A 15,514-nucleotide genomic window follows, 5' to 3' on the forward strand; every position below is an offset into this window, starting at 1 on the left:
AGTTTAAGCTCGGATTGGCTTTTCGTTTCTTCCGCGAGCCAGAGCCAAACACCACCGCCGATCCGGCAGCGTACGTCAAGAAAGATGAGCCCCGCGAAGTCATCCGTTGCCAACGCCGAGCAGCTGTCGTCCCAAAAGAAGGCATCCTCGCTCGCAGGCTTCTTCAGCAAGATCCTACCGAGTAACCGTCCAGAACAAGGAGGCACCCGCCGCACGGACTGGACGGGTGATAACGACAATGCGGTAAGGACGAGTCGTAGCGAGCTAACCGGTTGGAACCTTGCCAAAGACAAGCTCTCCGCACACCATACGTCAACAAGCGGACCAGAAGAACCCGGTCACCGCCGAGTCTGGAGCTGGAGCCCGAAAAAGGGAGACTCCAGGTTCGTTGAGAACTTACCAAGGGACCGATCCCGTGGGCGTGGACAAGTGCCGGAAGTTTCAGATCATGAACCTCAGCCGCCTCGAAAGTCGGAAGCGTTGACAAGGACCGAAGTACACGAGCTCCTCCATTCCAAGGAAGAAACCAGGAAAAGTCGACGGAGCCTAAAGGAGAGTGGGGATTGGTTAGGAGTACAAGGTGCTGATCCATACTCGGGACAGTTCTCAATCCTTACACCTACAGATACTCTTAGCTCTGAGACGACTAGCACGTCGACACGTGCGAAGCTAGCCGGGTTGGCGCGGAAGAAGAAAGCCGCGAGGTTAGAATACGAGCAGCTCAGGCTATTAGAGGAGCAAGAAAAGGATAAGGCTAGGCTGGACAGGGAGCAGGCGAAACTCAACAAAATCGAACGCGTGAAGGAAGAGCTTAGACGTCAGCACCAATTCGCCAGATGGAGCCAGCATAAGCGCAACTGGTCTTCCGCCGCCGAACCCAACCTCAGTCCGATTGCTCAGTCCCTAGATAGTGTGGCGCTTGGAAGCAGTGAGACATCCAGTTTGCTGTTTTCGGAGCTGCCCACTGACTCTTTCCTATCAGATCCCGAGGATATCACATCAGGTATTCCAAATTTCTCTCGCCCTAATCGTCCGCCAGTATCAAAGATTACTTTACCAGACCAAGCCGAACGGCTTAGTTACGATAGCACACAGCCTCAGGGGCGTAGGCGACTTAATCAATCTACCGACACTATTATTCATAACTCACCAGATGTTAATTTCGAACCGACATATCTCACAAGGCCAGCCACCCAGCCGTCAGGGATACATCTTGACACTGAGCAGCCGGACATCGGGCGGACGAAAAGTGAGAGGCATTTTTTATGGAGGCGCCGGCGGGGGACAGATCCGGGAAAATTAAGTACAGCCCACCAAGGGGGGATGGTGGTGTCCATGGTAGCCCAGAATTTGACGTCGAATTCGATCGAGCACATTCACAAGGATCACTTCGCCGACCTAACGATCCCGGATTATCGTCTCCATCTCCTATCACCGGAACCAGTAGACACGGCCGACAGCCAGTCGACGTTTTCAGAAGACTCGCCGTTGACGACGCCCAATCCAAGTTCTTTGGGAATGAACAAGATGGCATTTTCCTCGACCACAAATTTAGTATACTCACAGGGGAACAGGAGAAGCAGCCAAAGCACAAATACAGCTCCAGTGATCTCATCATCTTCGAAGCTGAAAAGCATAATGAGACGACCCTCAATCCGGCGCAAACTAGTTCCAGGCCTATTAGCTACCAAGGACACAGAGAAACACCGTATGTCACCTCCGACTTTCGACGAACTTCAAGATCGCACGGTCAACAATTTACCAGCAGACGCTCCCGTGTGCCAGAGCCAACCTTCACAGCCGAGCCAGCAAGGAAGAACCAGCTTAGAGAAAGCAAACAGGATACTACACCGCACGGAAAACCACCTCAAGCGAGCCCGGAGAGAATCTGTGTCCACACCCACCACCACCATTACTGGCTGCGTTCCCGCTCAGCAGAGCCAACCCGATGCCCCGCAGCCAAAACGACGTGTCGAAGTCAGCCAGGTAGACGGCACAACAAACATTATCAACAGCCCGGCGACTCCGGCGTCCTTGCATCAACACGACCCTTGCATGACACCAGACTTAATACCAGAGGAGCGTAGGACACCTTCCCTTCCCACAGCGCCACAGAACAGCTTGCTGAATCCCAAGCGCGCCCAAGAGATACCAGGGACCGGTATTTCGTCAACCCGCCGTGTGACGCCAGAAAAGAAACAGCCAACCAGAGTTTCCACACCAACGACTCCAAAGCTTTGCCGTCTTCCCCAAAAGAATGGCGCAATGAACCAAAGGGACATATCAGAGGACGGGGATGCAGCCGAGAGGGCAGAAACGACCAAGACAGAAAAGGCCGAGCACCCAGAGACCAAGAAGACAATTCGACAAGAACGAGCCGAGAGAGTCAACCGAGAGAGTCGCAGCGCAAGTATGACTCGAACGCCAACAATAATTTCACGAGAAGTACATCAGCGCCTGTCATACGAGGGACCAAAGGAGAGCATAGTAGAAGAGGCGGCACGAATTGCCATGTTGCGTTCAAGGGCCAAAGAAATAGTGAGAAGCAGGTCGAGCGACCGCAAAATAAGCCGCAACCGGAGCCGAACTCCCAGTCCGGTAAGAAAACAAGTCTCCAACGGCAAACCGGCGGAGCCGAAGCGGTCGCTTCAAAAACGGCCGAGGAAGAAACGCCACGGCGAAGAAGGCGTAGACACCGAGCTTCCTTCCAAGTCTGAACAGATCGAGACGGATAAGAGCATTAATAAAGCACAGCATAAGAAAGGGGCTACAGAAGGATTTGCTAGCAAACGAGATCCATCCGTAACGGTGGTACAATTCTGCAAGACAGTCTACATAGTATTTCTAGGTCTAACATGTACTTGGTGGGCCATAGTGCGACCGGCTTTCAATCCGCAAAGCGATCTGTGGAGGAGGAGGCACAGGAAGGAGAGTACGTGGAGAGATATCGTCGTTTTCGCGTCGGCAGGATTATTCTGCCTGGCCGGCGCATTGTGCGGTTGGTATATGTCAAGGCTGTTCTGGTGGTTTTTAGAGCAATGACGCCTTAAAGGTTACCACGACTATTTCTGACCAATGGTTGACGATATGGGGATATAGCGTCGCTCTCGGAGAAACGAGACCCTCAAGACCGGGCTGGTAGTAGACTGCGGTATTCGGACATAGGTATGGGGCAGTAGGTTGGTCTAGACGGTTGAGGCTCCGACTAGAGCCGATGGTCCCGACGGAAGCAAAAATTGGAGCTTGTGAGGCTCGACGGCAAACATCGGAGGGTCACCGGTCCGCCAAATCGGGGCTTCTCACATAGACAATGCGTACCACGTAGCAATAGGTACTTAATATGCATTAGCCAAAGGTGCGGTGTATATATACCGCATTCATTAAAGGTAGTTTTATGGAAAATTAGCAATAGCTTCGCGTCCCGATTTCGCTATTTTTGGGGGGGGTTCTTAAAAGACTCGCACGAGACTTATCCGAAGTTTGGAAGAGAGATGCAGGTGTGGTTCGGATAGTGCAGATGGTTGCAGGTAATTCTGCGGTGTAGGAGTGTGTTCTATAATGGGTAACCTTACATGTACCGCTGTACCCCTTACCATCTCACAGAAAGAGCGGAGCGTGGGTGATCTGCCAGGGATCTTGTACCACCTACCTACGAAGTTATAGATTTTATTAGGGCAATTTCATTGGACTAGCTGAAGACCTAGAGCTACCGAGGTGACATCATAAGTATCTCACCTCTCATCCCCGAGTGGAGGCAATTGGGAAATCTTGCTGTGAGTGTCCGAATCGTGTTACCCATAACCCTGATTGATTAAGTATTTGCCGCCCTTGCCTTGAGAATGTTTTTTACTCCTTTCTCTGTAATGAATACGAGAGTACATAGTGTTGGATAGAGAATTGGAGAATTATATGCCGCCTGGTGAAAAAGTGTTCCTAGGTCCGATATGGGTATCTGTCTGCATGCAATCATCAGCGTACTTTTGCAGTTTACTCGCACCAAAGGCCCCTCACGTGGGGTAGCGGGGTGTTTCTGGACATGGCATTTCGCTGGCATCTCGCAACTGCCCTTGCACCAACCAATCACCGTTCCACAGATTCAAATCCCATCCTTACCGGTACATACATATGTACCCCGCTACCGGAGAACAGGGTCCTCCTTCCGATGTTCGGCGGATAGCATAGGGCAAGAGAGGAAAAAAAAAGCAAAACAAAAGTAGTGAACATCGTTGTACCTAGGTAGAGCTTTCCTGTGCCGGCGTCGCCGCCCCTTCCTTTGACTTCAACATGTACATTCTTCCCTTCTTTCCTTAATACTTATTTAAAGCCTCTCCCCGCATTTATAGATTTTCAATCGGTCAGCCGCCTGTCTTAGCGATTCTACTCCTTCTTCCCTTACTTTCTCACGACGTAGTTTTTATTTTATCTTCATATCTACTTCCTCTCGTTCAGAGTCTACGTGCGTGCGCCGAGATAAAGCTTCCTCAAGGGGTCACGAAAATAAGGGGAACCGTAATTCAAAGGTCTTTTCAAGATGCCTATCGCCGAAGGTGCTCCGCAGACCTTGTACGACAAGATTCTAGCTGCTCATGTTGTGGATGAGAGGCTTGATGGCACAGTCCTTCTTTATATCGGTATGCGATACCCAATTAGTAATTGCTTGAGAGTCATACTAATTTGCCTTCGTGAAATAGACAGACACCTTGTCCACGAGGTCACTTCACCTGTAAGTGCCACTTCAAACATGCGGGAGCTTATGTTTAGCGTACCAAATCTGACTGGAGCCATAGCAAGCCTTTGAAGGCTTAAAGAATGCAGGACGCCACGTACGACGACCAGACTGCACCCTCGCCACTACAGATCACGTATGTTATTTCATTATAATCTCTCATAAATCACTGGCTAGACAAAGCTGACTTTCAATTTAAGAATGTCCCCACAAAGTCCCGAAAAGGCATCAAGGACCTTGCCACCTTTATCGAACAAGACGACTCTCGCATACAGTGCCTAACTTTGGAGGAGAATGTTAAAGAATTCGGTATCACCTACTTTGGTCTAGGCGACAAACGTCAGGGAATTGTCCATGTCATCGGCCCCGAGCAAGGTTTCACTCTCCCCGGTACCACTTTGGTCTGTGGTGACAGTCACACTTCTACACATGGCGCTTTCGGCTGCTTCGCCATTGGCATTGGTACCAGTGAAGTCGAGCACGTCCTAGCCACCCAGTGCCTCATTACCAAGAGAAGCAAGAACATGCGGATACAAGTCGAAGGTGAGCTGGCACCTGGTGTTAGCTCCAAAGACGTCGTGCTCCACGCTATCGGCTTGGTCGGAACCGCTGGCGGTACTGGCTGTGTCATCGAGTTCTGCGGCTCTGTCATCCGTAGCTTAAGTATGGAGGCTCGTATGTCTATATGCAATATGTCAATCGAGGCTGGTGCTCGAGCTGGCATGGTGGCCCCTGATGATATCACCTTCGAGTATCTTAAGGGCAAGCCTCTGGCTCCTCCTTACGGTACGCCCGAATGGGATCGTGCTATCAAGTATTGGAAAACTCTCCAGTCGGACCCCGGCGCTAAGTATGACGTGGATGTCCAAATCGATGCCAAGGATATCATCCCAACTGTAACCTGGGGTACAAGTCCTGAGGACGTCATTCCCATCACCGGTGTTGTACCCGACCCCGAAACATTTAAGACCGATTCGAAGAAGGCAGCCGGCCGAAGAATGCTCGAATATATGGGTCTCACTGCCGGCACTCCTATGGAAGACATTGTTGTTGACAAGGTCTTCATTGGTTCCTGCACAAACTCGCGAATCGAGGATCTCCGAGCTGCTGCACAAGTCGTCAAGGGCAAGAAGAAGGCCGATAATGTCAAGCGTGCTATGATTGTGCCTGGTTCCGGAGTCATCAAAGACCAAGCTGAAGCTGAGGGTCTTGATAAGATCTTCCTCGATGCCGGGTTTGAATGGAGAGAAGCAGGTTGCAGTATGTGCCTTGGCATGAACCCCGACATTCTATCGCCTAAGGAACGATGTGCAAGCACAAGCAACCGAAACTTCGAGGGTAGACAAGGTGCCCAGGGTAGGACACATTTGATGTCCCCGGTCATGGCGGCTGCGGCTGCCATTGTTGGTAAGCTTGCCGACGTCCGAAAGTTGACCGAGTACAAGGCCAGCCCCCATATTGAAGCTTACAAATTAAACCCTGCAACATCGTTTGGTAAGGCCCACGTCGATGAGAGTATTGAGGATGACGACGCCGCCAAAGAAAGACTTACTGATCAGCCTGAGGATGTTTCGCCGCATGTTAACACCACTGCTACGGAAGCTGCCGGCTCCCAGGGTCTACCGAAATTCACTGTCCACAGGGGAATTGCTGCCCCCCTAGACCGAGCTAATGTTGATACCGACGCCATCATCCCCAAGCAGTTCCTCAAGACTATCAAGCGAACCGGTCTCGGTACTGCTCTATTCTATGATTCAAGATTCCACGAGGATGGCACGCCTAATCCTGATTTCGTTCTTAACCAAGAGCCATGGACGAATGCCAAAGTCTTGGTCTGCACAGGGCCTAACTTCGGATGTGGTAGCTCAAGAGAACACGCTCCCTGGGCCTTGAACGATTTCGGTATCCGATGTATCATTGCTCCGTCATTCGCCGACATCTTCTTCAACAACACCTTCAAGAACGGCATGTTACCCATCGCCATCAAGAACCAGGCCGACCTCGACAAGATTGCCGCGGAAGCCCGTGCTGGTAAGGAGATCGAAGTTGATCTTCCCAACCAAGTCATCCGCGACGCTGCCGGCAACGAGCTCTGCGGATTCGAGGTCGAGGAGTTCCGCAAGCACTGCTTGGTTAACGGCCTCGATGATATCGGCCTAACCCTCCAGCTTGAGGACAAGATTGTTAACTACGAGAAGGAGGCCTCGGTCAGGACTCCCTGGGTCGACGGCACAGGATACCTGAAGAGGAAAGGACGCGGCGGCCGATTAGCGGCCAAGCCGGTACCGGTACCTGCGACAAACCGCGGACAGGAACTCAAGGACCCTATCGACTGGTAAAGGAAACGGAGGGCGCTTTTTTGTTGCGTTGATTTGCATCCACAGGTTCGGCGTTTCGCTGGGAAAATGAATGGTCTTTTAAGAATCGACAATTTTAAATGCAGCACTGGCTTGCGTCGTTGATTTAATTTACTGCGGCTTAGGTTCGACGAGGAATGGAACATTATGGAATGGAATGATGGTAGTGATAGTTACCAGTTACCAGTTACCTTGAGACATCTCGGGTTAGGTTTAGTTATGCCCTTTGCATGAACGAATTCAGTTTCGACGCCCAGGGTTGATGACGATGCGGTGGATTATATAGTCCTAAATAAATGGATTGTCTTTGACAAAAAGAATGTCGTGTTTGCCTTGCTTCATTAAAACATGGAGTGATTAAGGTTACGGTGCTTAGGTATTCATTCTTGTGGTCGTATTAAATGCCTATGCCGAATTTATTCCCGCATACTATTGATCGCTTAAGGTAAGAGAAAGGAACTCAGATACAGTCGGTTGTTTAAGAAGTTACGTTTGGGCGGAGCGAATTAGAGATTGCCACAATTTATTGTGTGTATGTACGCATATACGCCATTAAATACTTCATAGCTGACATTCCCCCCTCCTTAGACTTTTCCCTATTTCATCCCCTTTCTCCTGAATGTTTTCCACTCTGATTGAGAGGATATTTTTATTGGTTTATGGCACCATTATAAATATCTAACTGAGATCATATATCACATAGTTACCGAATAATAAGATACTGCCCCGTTTAAAGGTTATTTATTACATATCACATTACGGCTCTGTACTAGTATAATAAAGACGCGCAATTAGCTTAGGAGATTATGTTCATTCCTTTTCATATCTACATACCTGAAGACTATTACCCTACCTAGGTATTGTTCCGTTGAGAAGACTATCTGAGAGCCAACTGAGAAGCAAGCATAAAACTCTAATATTACAATGCAAAGCTGTGGCTCTGTGCTGAGGCAAACTCCCTTTCCTTAGTGTTTCCGTTCATAACAAAAAGATATAGTTTCACAAGGGGTCTATTTCACTTAGACCTAATATCATATAAGTCGCCCAACTACTCGCTCACACACCACGTAAACACCGTACACCGGCTCTTCTCTAGCACCCGGGTATTAGGCAGTTTCCTGTCCCGCAGACAACCACCGTACATGGCGCCCGTATCATTATTAGACGTAGCGCGCTGGCAAACTACACGTTCCAACCTCGGGGTATCTCGGCCGCGTACTAGGTTCCTGTATGCGTCGTCGCCTTCTTCGCCGTCATCATTTACTTCTAAGACCAGGAGCTCGCGCAGTGAGACCGGTAGCGCGGCTCCTAGGTCCGCGGGCGTCGGGAAGTCGGCGCGGGACAGCGCTAGGAACTGTAGGTTGGTGGTAAGAGAGGATAGGGCGCTGAGGAAGCGGGCGCAGGGGGTTAGTGCTTTGGAGTTGGGATCGGATTGAGGGTCGGTGGCACCGGCTAACCCATCCTCAAACGCCGTCGTGTCGAGATATAAAAACTCCAGGTCCTGGCCGTATAGCTCGAGCGCCTCGGCGAAACATGGCGCTCGCGAGGGCCGTACGTTGCCGGTTCGCATCTTGATGAAGAGAGAGCGCGGGCGGCCGCATGCCGCGAGTAGAGTGGTCAGGCCCGCACCGCTAAGACGGCACGACTCGAGCGTTATGTCGACTGGGCCACGGCTCTGCAGGTGAGTCTTAGCGAGTTCGGGGAAGGGCGGTAAAGGCTGGCTGCCGTCGATGGTAGTATCTCCTAAGTTCCCAAGTTCGAGATGCTGCAGCTTCGGCAGGGCAAGCACATCCAGAGCGTCTGCGAGGCATAGGCCATTAACGTAATCACCTAGCTGGACGTATCGAACGGCGCTAAGCATAGCTTCCCGACCATCTCGCGGCGGATCCTGGAGCTGTGCGTGCGCGCATCGGAGTACCTGTCTTGTCCGCGGCCCGCATCCCCTATCGAGAGCCGGGACCATAAGGACTTCGATGTCGGTGCACAGAATCAGCACGAAGGCGAGTAGCGCATCGCCTACATCATACAGCATCTCGGTGACAATGCCGTCCTTCACATCGTCCGGAACAGCAGACCCAACTCCCGCGAGGGCCTCACGGTATCGCGCGCTCAAGTCCGCCTTGGCAAAAGCCGATTTCCAGTGGGCGTCTTTCCAGGGGCGGGAAGCGACCTCCTTGACGAAGCGGGCGAGGTGCGGCTTCTGCGAAAGCTTCCAGCAGAGATAACATAGGAGATCGGTAGAGCGGTGGAAGTTCCAGGGCGCGTGGGCGGTCCTTGGTCGATAGTTCTGGACGGCGATGTGAACGTACGGGGTCGCGACGCGGTGCCATTTCCAACTGACCCCGCGCAGGCTGAGGATGGTAGACAGGTCGGCCTTGCGGTCCAACTTGTCCATGACGCCCATGAGGATTTCTTCGGGCAAGGACTCCATGTTGGATAGTTCCGAATTAGGGATGCTGCCTAGATTAGGAAAGGAGAGGGACATGGCGGGGTATTATTATCAGGTAGATAGATGAACTTCTATTTGATGCGATAGGAACATTCGATAAGTCATGAGAAGGTCGTCGTAATATATATACCTAATATTAGGTACCTAACCTAAACTATTCCGTCTCACTCGGTCTCACTCGGTCTCACGCACCACAGTGATATAGCTAAACCTAGCCACCTCACTATCGTCTCATAGGGCTAGCCAACCAACCGGGTTTGCAGTGCATTCGCTCAGCTTGTTGCAGATCCGATGCTGACTCATCCGGCTTCTCATCCGGCGGACATAAGAGGATAAACCAATAATAATCGCAGGTTTGGAGCCAAGTAGTGGTTTTAATTGGCTAGGAGAAAGTCCCTTACACGGGGTGGATATTCTGAAGCTTGACCAACATATCGTCGGAAATACGAGGTAGCTCGGCGTAAAAGTCTTCTATCTGTATTTACATAATTTATATAATTTTGTAATGTCCATTTGATCTCAGCTAAAACATAATTTGTGATAGTTATTTCTGTTAATTGTAATGTTTAAAATGGAGATGATAGCAGTTGATTATAGACTAACCAAAGTAATTAAATATAACTAAAGCATTATAACGAATGCTTATATAATATACCTAATACCCAAATTCCTCTGGTGTTAGTTTAGGCGTTAAAATCGGCCCGGGTTACACGAGATGAGTCCATAGGTACCTACCCAAATACCTATACCTACCTTAGGTACCTTAGGTATTGTGCTTAGTATTAGTAAATCGAAAGCCGAATATTATTTCATAAAATTTTATATACGCACGTAGACAATAAACAGCTGCGGGATCACCATTTAATATCTATGTGCGCGCACCATGTTGAATGAAGAGAGCACCTATCCGTATTATCTATTACTACGCTCGCACCGAGTATAGTATTAGAGCCCGCAATTATCTGTATATCATAGTATCGGTATCTTGTCGGTATCATCAACCTGCCATTCCAAGCACGCCTATTTGCCCTGGAGCCGCTCAACGCCACACCGAGACCAAGACCAAGACCGAGACCGAGACCGAGACTGCCTATTACCGACCATCAAACTCATAGCAAAAGCAAAATTCCCATCCCGCCAACGCCCACGTGAGGGCTATTGACCTTCCTTCACTTACATACCCTAAGTTAGTGTGAGTTATCTTCCCGGGTTATACTACGGGGAGATACACGCCTATAGCTTTCTTCTGAAGCTACTGGGTTCTCTACTGTTTGCCATTCGTTTCTTCTTACTCCACCAGGTGGTAGAGACTTGACATGCCATTCCGTGACTCTAGTAATTCCCACTTCTCCAAACCTATCCGACAGGTAACCAAACCCGTAGAAGTAAACGCCAATACGCCAATTATCGTACTGGCGACAAACAACATTGGCCGTAGCCAAATAGACGATAAAATAGTCGATCCCCACGCGTCTATAAACACCTAAGGTGTCGTATGTAGCGCTTCTATCAATAGACTGGCTTGCCGATGCCTTGTATTCTTGCACACTTCGATTGGCCGTCAATAAGGAGACGTCTTGCCGAAATATAAGAAGGTGGGACGAAATGGCGCGGCATTCGTGCGGGATACATCAGGATCGCCAAAATTAGCGTGTATGTACTGCTGTTCGTAAGACCGGCCATACTATTTTACCTGATCTCTGAACATCATGAATTCGCGGATTTTGGCCTGATGATCTGCATGGGCGCTGAGCCACTGTTGACGAACCACCTGATCTTGCTCAAGCTCTGCCAGGTAGTCGCGTGCAGCATCGCTACCCCCCAAAGATGTATCAAGCCACGCTACCCCTCGCTGTTGACGACGGATCTTGAAATTTTCCTGGCGAGTAGTGAAATGAGCCATGATTCTAGCATTAAAGCTTTCCCACTTATCCATATACTGATAGAAGTCTTGTGCATATTTACTGAATTGTACTTGATTCGGACGGATCCCCGCTGTAAGTACAGCCTGGGGAAGCCGTGGAGCAACTGGCGGAGCTGGGAACTCGAGTGTTGTAGGCTTGGGCGGATGGTCCTTGTCAAGGGGGATGTGCTCCGAAGGCTTACTCTGAAAGGGCAATGTAGTCTTCAGATCCCCGAAATCCCCAAGACCCCTAGGAGCTGGATCGACAAATGGTTCTACTTTCTTGAAGTCTGAGAATGTAGTACAGAACTCATCGGTATCTTCTGATCCACCATGCTGGGCGACAAAGGGGTGCGCTGCAGGAATGGAAGCTGCCTCAGGAGCAGAGGTTTGGGCGAAATTTCCCTTTGCAGAATTGTCGTCTCGCGTCGGACTTGTAGACTTGGCACGCATATCGTTGACGTTACCTGCCCTCCATTCTTCTCTGTGAGGCTCAACGGGTATTTTGCGTGCACCATTCATCTGGGACACCTTAGGCGTGTCGTTGGACTTCTCCGACGGGGGTGAGTCAATATCCATAGCGGTTGCAGTATCCACGTTAGCCGGCGCAGATCCAGAAGATTGGTGAACTTCTTGCCATCCCTCACTCTCCTCCTCGTCTACTAGTCCGGCCGTTCCTGCCGTCATTTTAACAGGTTTGGATTTCTTCAGATTCGCGCGGCGAGATGGAGAGCTAGAGGTACTACGTGGTGGCTGTGGCTCGAAATGTCGGGTTTCTATCTTATCACTCCAGTCCCAAGGTGAAAACCCAAGTCCTACTCCATTTGCTACACCACCATTTTGCGTCGATGGAACGCTATCCGTCTCTGTATGTCTGGATCTGGGCACTTGTCGTCGACCTCCACGGCTGCGCGAATGGGTTGGTACCCTAGTTGGTGTTTGGGGATCACTTGCCGAGGCTGTACCGGCACTGAACTTCCAATCCTCGGGCAGCTCATCATCAACAAACCTAGTATTAATGCTGTCGGCGCTATTTCTGGTGAGTCCAGCACCCTGGCTGTGTATGTCGCTTCCGGTCGGGAAAGTGAAGCTAGAAGAGTATTTTTGGTCAGTATTGAGTCTGGTCCTCTTGGTAGGAGATATGTAATCTTCAACTTCATCATTGACTTCGGATGAAAAGGTACCAGATTTTCGGCTATAATTCGATCGATTATTGATGAGACTGTCAACAGCGATTCTCTGCTTCTCCTCGACAGGGAGTAGGTAGGGATTCTGCTTAAGTTTAATCCCTCCACTCGAAGGGTTGTGAACCTGGGGGGCAGGATAATAACGGCTCGCATTAATAGGATCAAACAAATGACCACTTATGTGGTCGTTTGTCTGTCTGGTATAGTGGTGCTGGGGATTGGATGAGCTGGAAGGACTGGGAAATAGTGGTGCATACACTGAAGGACCGTTGGTAGTCTGGGTAGAGCTAGGACCTGCTGCAAATACGGAATTAGTCTCAAAACCAAGAATGACACCATAATCTAAGTCGGCAACATACATTTACTAGCATTGGTTGTCGGTGGGGTTTCGGCAGTTCCTGGTCGGGGCGGTGGATAGACACCGTTAGCCTCGGCCGATTGCTTATATCTATCGTTGAATCGCGACTGGAAGGTACTATTACCACTAGGAACCTGTTGATTAGTTGATGGCTTAGTGCCCTTGCCAACCTTTCTTGAATCCTCAGATCCCCCGTCGTTACTAGAACTTCGCGGCGTGCTAGAACTTCGAGTACGAGATTGGGGGAACGCTCCAGGCATCTCTGCTTTTCGAGGTGATCGCGTGCTCGTAGTTCGTCCTATTCCTGGCACGTCGTCAAATAAACTTGTCTTCTCCCCGCCAGGAGAATGGTAAGGCATGCTCTGCCGCTCGTCCCATACTTTCTCCCTAAATTGAGCAAGTGGGTCTGCCGTAGTGGACGTGCGAGAATCAGCTGGTGTCGTATCGAATGGCACTTCGGTGAACATGGTTGGATGTGTACGAGTTGTAAAGTAATTCTTGTTCGTGACGGGAGGCTCGTCTGCTTGTCCAGGGGAGCGCGGTATAAAGCCTGTCCGCCTACTGCCAAACGATGCCTGGGCCTTCTGTTGTTGATATGCAGTTCTAGGCGGGACGGGTTCCGGGTCAGCCGGTTTTGTATTACGTGCTGCTGATGTTGGGGCTCGACCAGGAGTTTGGGGAGGCGCTCTTCGGGAGGCGTTTGGCCTCATATTTTCCCAGGCATCAGCATAACTCTTGCGAGATTGGGGGTCATCTCGAGGGGTAGCTTTAGCCGCTCGAGGCATATTCGTAGTGAAGCTCGTATAACGCTGGGCTCCCGAATGAGCTCTAGTAGGAGACCTCTGCGTCGTATGTCTCGTCGGTGGTGGCGGATACTGCTTGGCAATATCTTGCCATGGATTACCCCGAACACCAGATCCTCTAGGGTTGCGTATGGAATACGTCCTGCGAGCATCGTCATATTGCCTTCTCAAGGTCTCATCGCTTAGTATTTCGTGGGCAGACTGGATAGTTTGGAACTTCGGATTCACTTCAGCTTCTCTTCCTGGGTTGCGATCTGGGTGGTATTTGAGCGCTAGACATGTAGGAGTTAGCTAGGGGTGGATAGTAAAGATACTGTGAGGAGGCTCGGACGAGACTTACCCAGTTTCTTGAATTGCTTTTTGACCTCTTCGGTAGAAGCACTCGCGGACAGTTCTAAGTCCGCGTAATAATCGCGGGTTTTGTCCCACTTCGGCATTATGACAGCTCTAGGAGAAAAGTCTAGAGCAAGTAGAAGTGGTATGCGACATGCGATAGGGTAATAAAATCTTCTGCTTTATCATTCCAAAGCGAAAGGCTGTTAATTTGTGTAAGGACGAAGGAGTAATTGGGTGGCAGGTATGTGAGAAATTGAGTTAAGGGAGCTGATTTGGTAATTTGTTTTCGGTGACGATACCAGGACTGGAATGGAAAATTTGGAGTATAAAAGCGTAGGTAACCAAGGAGCGCAGCCCGATTTGTTTTTTTATCGCGATACGAGTGACAGGCACCAGCGGGGGGAAGAGGCTAGAGCTTATGGGATATGCTGAAGCCTCAGCCGGTAGAAATTTCCAAATAATTCTTAGAGAAAATAAGCTTGCAAATACGCGGCTTGACAAGGTGAATAAAATAAATAGAAGTTGTAGATTATTACAGTCGTGTTCGCGTGTACCAATACACCACCTAACCGTTCTGCCGTTGTAACGGGCTGACTGGGTAACTAGGTGACGGGGGTGGGGTGGATGATGGATGATGGATGATGGATGGGCATGCACAATAAGTGTATTAAGGTTTAAGGTGATCAAAGGTAACAGCGGTGCCCTGAACGATACCCTGAACGATACCTAGTATTCTGCAGGAAGGTGGGATAGTGGAGTTTAGTGGGACTTGGCGGGTGGAGAATGGAAAGAGATTATTGAGATTATACTACCTAAGGTACCTAGGTAGGTAGGTACCTAGGTATGTATGTAAATAAAACGAGGGAAACGAAATACTTGAAGTTATCTCCTAATCTACCTCGCTAATCTTTTTCAAGATCTCAGTGTTATTTGTATATTTTTTAGTTTTTAGAGATACATGTCTAATCATAGCGTTAGTAAGGGGTCAAGAGGGTAGATCAACCGACTTAAATATGCATTATGGAAGCTGACGATGATAAAAATCTCGTGAATGGCAAAACCCTTGTCGAGATGAAATGGTCCGTGTGATGTAGCATAACCTAATGCATGTCATCCACATAGTGCAGGTGAGCGACTCCGTCCACGATGCTTCTACATACACTAGTTGGCTGATGGTGTTTCTATATATGTGCTACCAAGGTACCTAGGTAGGTATCTATCCTAATATACGTGTACTTACATCTATGAGGCATGCATGTGTGTAATGAATGTATTAGTAAAAATCTAGTTTTTACTACATGTAAGTACTGTATTGTAAGTGGCGTTTTAAAACACAAATGCCCCAAGAAAGCTGAGCAGCTTGAAAATGACGTCAACTTTTATAGACGTGCATAC

General features: G+C 49.5%; 4 protein-coding genes across 5 annotated transcripts; 2 read left to right on the forward strand and 2 right to left on the reverse strand.

Moving 5' to 3' along the window:
• Positions 1-84: 84 nt before the first annotated feature.
• Positions 85-3,050, forward strand: GL218_04076 (uncharacterized protein; the record flags this gene model as incomplete). 2 transcript variants are annotated; one of them, XM_033580657.1, is made up of 3 exons in its annotated part: positions 85-1,003; positions 1,685-2,838; positions 2,901-3,050. In XM_033580657.1, the coding sequence occupies 3 exons, from the start codon at positions 85-87 to the stop codon at positions 3,048-3,050; spliced, it is 2,223 nt and encodes a 740-aa protein (XP_033436752.1). The 2 variants fall into 2 exon arrangements, with proteins under 2 accessions (XP_033436752.1, XP_033436751.1); XM_033580658.1 differs by lacking the exon at positions 2,901-3,050 and having other exon boundaries at positions 1,685-2,410; positions 2,479-2,717.
• A 1,481-nt stretch (positions 3,051-4,531) lies between these two features.
• On the forward strand, positions 4,532-7,065 carry GL218_04077 (3-isopropylmalate dehydratase; the record flags this gene model as incomplete). Its single annotated transcript, XM_033580659.1, has 4 exons — positions 4,532-4,631; positions 4,692-4,723; positions 4,788-4,862; positions 4,927-7,065. The coding sequence occupies 4 exons, from the start codon at positions 4,532-4,534 to the stop codon at positions 7,063-7,065; spliced, it is 2,346 nt and encodes a 781-aa protein (XP_033437615.1).
• A 1,066-nt stretch (positions 7,066-8,131) lies between these two features.
• On the reverse strand, positions 8,132-9,568 carry GL218_04078 (uncharacterized protein; the record flags this gene model as incomplete). Its single annotated transcript, XM_033580660.1, has 1 exon — positions 8,132-9,568. The coding sequence occupies one exon, from the start codon at positions 9,566-9,568 to the stop codon at positions 8,132-8,134; it is 1,437 nt and encodes a 478-aa protein (XP_033437367.1).
• Positions 9,569-11,216: 1,648 nt separating this feature from the next.
• GL218_04079 (DnaJ-related protein rsp1) lies at positions 11,217-14,220 on the reverse strand (the record flags this gene model as incomplete). The annotated part of the gene is made up of 3 exons (XM_033580661.1): positions 11,217-12,919; positions 12,982-14,055; positions 14,124-14,220. 3 exons carry the CDS (start codon positions 14,218-14,220, stop codon positions 11,217-11,219), a joined length of 2,874 nt encoding a protein of 957 aa, XP_033437366.1.
• Positions 14,221-15,514: the final 1,294 nt, after the last annotated feature.

This window comes from Daldinia childiae (assembly GCF_008694065.1).
Source record: "Daldinia childiae strain JS-1345 chromosome Unknown Scaffold3, whole genome shotgun sequence".
Taxonomy (NCBI): domain Eukaryota; kingdom Fungi; phylum Ascomycota; class Sordariomycetes; order Xylariales; family Hypoxylaceae; genus Daldinia; species Daldinia childiae.